At 43.3% G+C, this 2,458-nt stretch overlaps 1 protein-coding gene across 1 annotated transcript; it reads right to left on the reverse strand.

The window, feature by feature from the left end:
• Nucleotides 1–1,099: 1,099 nt before the first annotated feature.
• LOC124722605 (craniofacial development protein 2-like) lies at nt 1,100–2,098 on the reverse strand. Its single transcript, XM_047247745.1, has one exon. It carries the CDS (start codon nt 2,096–2,098, stop codon nt 1,100–1,102), a length of 999 nt encoding a protein of 332 aa, XP_047103701.1.
• Between the last annotated feature and the right edge of the window lie 360 nt (nt 2,099–2,458).

The following is a 2,458-nucleotide window of genomic DNA, read 5'->3' on the forward strand; positions in this document are numbered from 1 at the left end:
ACAGCGGAGATGGAAGCTGTTGAGTCTAGATTCATGCCCAGAAAGAGTTGTCCATGTCTCACAGCTATAGAGAAGGGTGCTTATAACACAAGTGCTGTAGACTTTTAATTTAGTTTTTGTGGTAAGCAGTCCATTGTTCCATACTCTGTTTTTCAATCTAGCCATGACAGATGATGCCTTTGCGAATCTGTTAGTAATTTCAGTGTCCATGGACAAGTTGCTACATATTGTGGATCCCAAGTAGGTAAAGTCATCAACTACCTGGAGAGGATTGCCATCAATGCTGATGGATGGAAGGTTGGTAGTGCTCTGCGCCATGATCTTAGTCTGCTTCAACAGTAAAACAGCAGAAGCATTCCCTGTTAATAGCGGTGTGAAACAGGGGTGTGTGTTAGCTCCTACATTATTTGGGATTTTCTTTTCCCTTCTGCTCAGATTCGCCACACTGAGGTTCTGGGTAGATTCTGGAAGCTAAGATTTATAATCGCACTAGGATGACTCTTGCATAAGCTTTCCTGGCTACACTTAGTAATGAAATGCCTCGGTAATTGTTACAGTCATTTCTGTTCCCTTTCTGTTTATATAGAGTAACTATCCTCGAATTCCGCATACTCATCGGGACATAACCATCTTCCCAGCTGGTTGTAATAAGTGAATATAAATGTTTGACAAGAACAGACTTGTTATACTTAATAACCTCTGCAGGGACCCCATCTACAACTGGGGCCTTTCCGTTAGCAAGAGAATCTATTTCTCTACTAAGTTCTTCCATAGTAGGCATTGCATCTAGTTCTTCCATAACTGGCATTTGTTTGATGGCATCACATGCATCCTTGCGAACTTCATTCTAGGCTGCATACAACTCGAGGTAGTGTTCAACCCAGTGTTCCATTTGTTTGCCTTCATCAGTAATGACTACACCTGTCTTGGACTTCAGAGGAGCTATTTTTCTGACAGTTGGTCCAATTGCTTTCTTAATACCATCGTACATTGCCTTAGCATCCCCAAAATCGGCCGCTTTCTGTATACCTGTACATAAATTCAGCCATTAGTTACTTGTGCATCACCTGCATGTTTGCTGTGCCCTGTTCTTTGCTTCTCATAGGTCAGCTCGAGTTCTCTCATTTGGGTTTCTTTTGTAAGCAAGCAGGGCTTTCCATTTAGCCTCAGTGACTGGTTCCATTTCTTCCAAATTTTTCTCGTACCAGTCCTTATTTCTTTTTCCGTTTATTCCATAGGCCAATACTGCTGAGTTGTAGATTGCACCCAAGAGTTTTGCCCATTTCTTAACAACATTCCTTTTTGCTTGCATGTTTCCTGGGAAAGCACTTTCAAAATTACTGGCAAAATCCTGCTTTCTTTGTGTGTCATGAACATGATCTGTGTTGATACGGGGATGACCTCTCAGTTTAGCATGGTGACATTTCTTAGGAGTGAGCCTCAATGTGCACGCCATCAGGGCGTGGTCAGTGTTGCAATCAGCACTATGATAACTTCGTGTCAGTAGCACATTTTTGGGACTAGTACGCCTAGCTATGACTAAGTCAAGTTGATGCCAGTGATGAGAGTGCGGGTGTCTCCAAGACACTTTGTGCTGATCCTTAAGCTGGAAATATGTGTTTGTAATACAGAGTTCATAAAAGCAGCAAACTTCAAGCAGTCTCTGGCCATTTTCATTAATTTTTCCCACCCCATGATGTTCCAGGCAATTCAGCCATATGTCAATATCTGATCCAACTCTAGCATTTAAGTCCCCTAGAATATATAGGTCCTCGGTGCTAGGTACCTTGGCTATTTTGTCGCTGAGTAAATCATAAAACAGATCCTTCTCTTCCATGCTGGATGATAAAGTGGAAGCGTACGCATTTAGGATGTTGACAGTGCCACTTGAGGAGCATATTTTCAAAGCAATAATTCGCTCTGTTCCACCGGATGATGGCACAGTACAGTCCAGGAGAGTGTTTTTAACAGCAAATCCTACATCATGAAGTCTTAGCTCGTCTTGAGACTTCCCCTGCCAGAAGAATGTGTAATTATCCTCCCTGATAGAGCCCGCATCCTGGAAGCCACATCTCCCGCAGTCCTGCAATGTCAACATTCAAACGATCGAGCTCTCTGTCAATTACGGCAGTCTTACGGATGAAATCAACCTCTTGGGCATCGTCAATGTACCTTGGACACATGGTCCTAACATTCCAGGTGGCAATACGAAATAGTGATTTCTTTATTATTTAATTTTTGTTGTTGGTAGGTAACTATATCAACAGGCTTGTCAAAGATTACTTCTAAGCTCCACACACCCTGTGAAGCAGGCGGATAGTGGCAGGACAGCACCTTATTGGCTGGGGGCTGCCCAGCTTGAGGCGGATGGTAGCTGTCCAATGAGATGCAATGATGTCTCCCACCATTGGAAGTGGCCCCTGGCACTCGAGTCTTACGCCAATCAGACAGAGCTTAT

Source organism: Schistocerca piceifrons, chromosome X (genome assembly GCF_021461385.2).
Source record: "Schistocerca piceifrons isolate TAMUIC-IGC-003096 chromosome X, iqSchPice1.1, whole genome shotgun sequence".
Taxonomy (NCBI): domain Eukaryota; kingdom Metazoa; phylum Arthropoda; class Insecta; order Orthoptera; family Acrididae; genus Schistocerca; species Schistocerca piceifrons.

Bases quoted from the DNA above. Each gene is read 5' to 3' on its own strand.
- LOC124722605 (XM_047247745.1), bottom strand. From the start codon at position 2,098: ATGTTGACATTGCAGGACTGCGGGAGATGTGGCTTCCAGGATGCGGGC.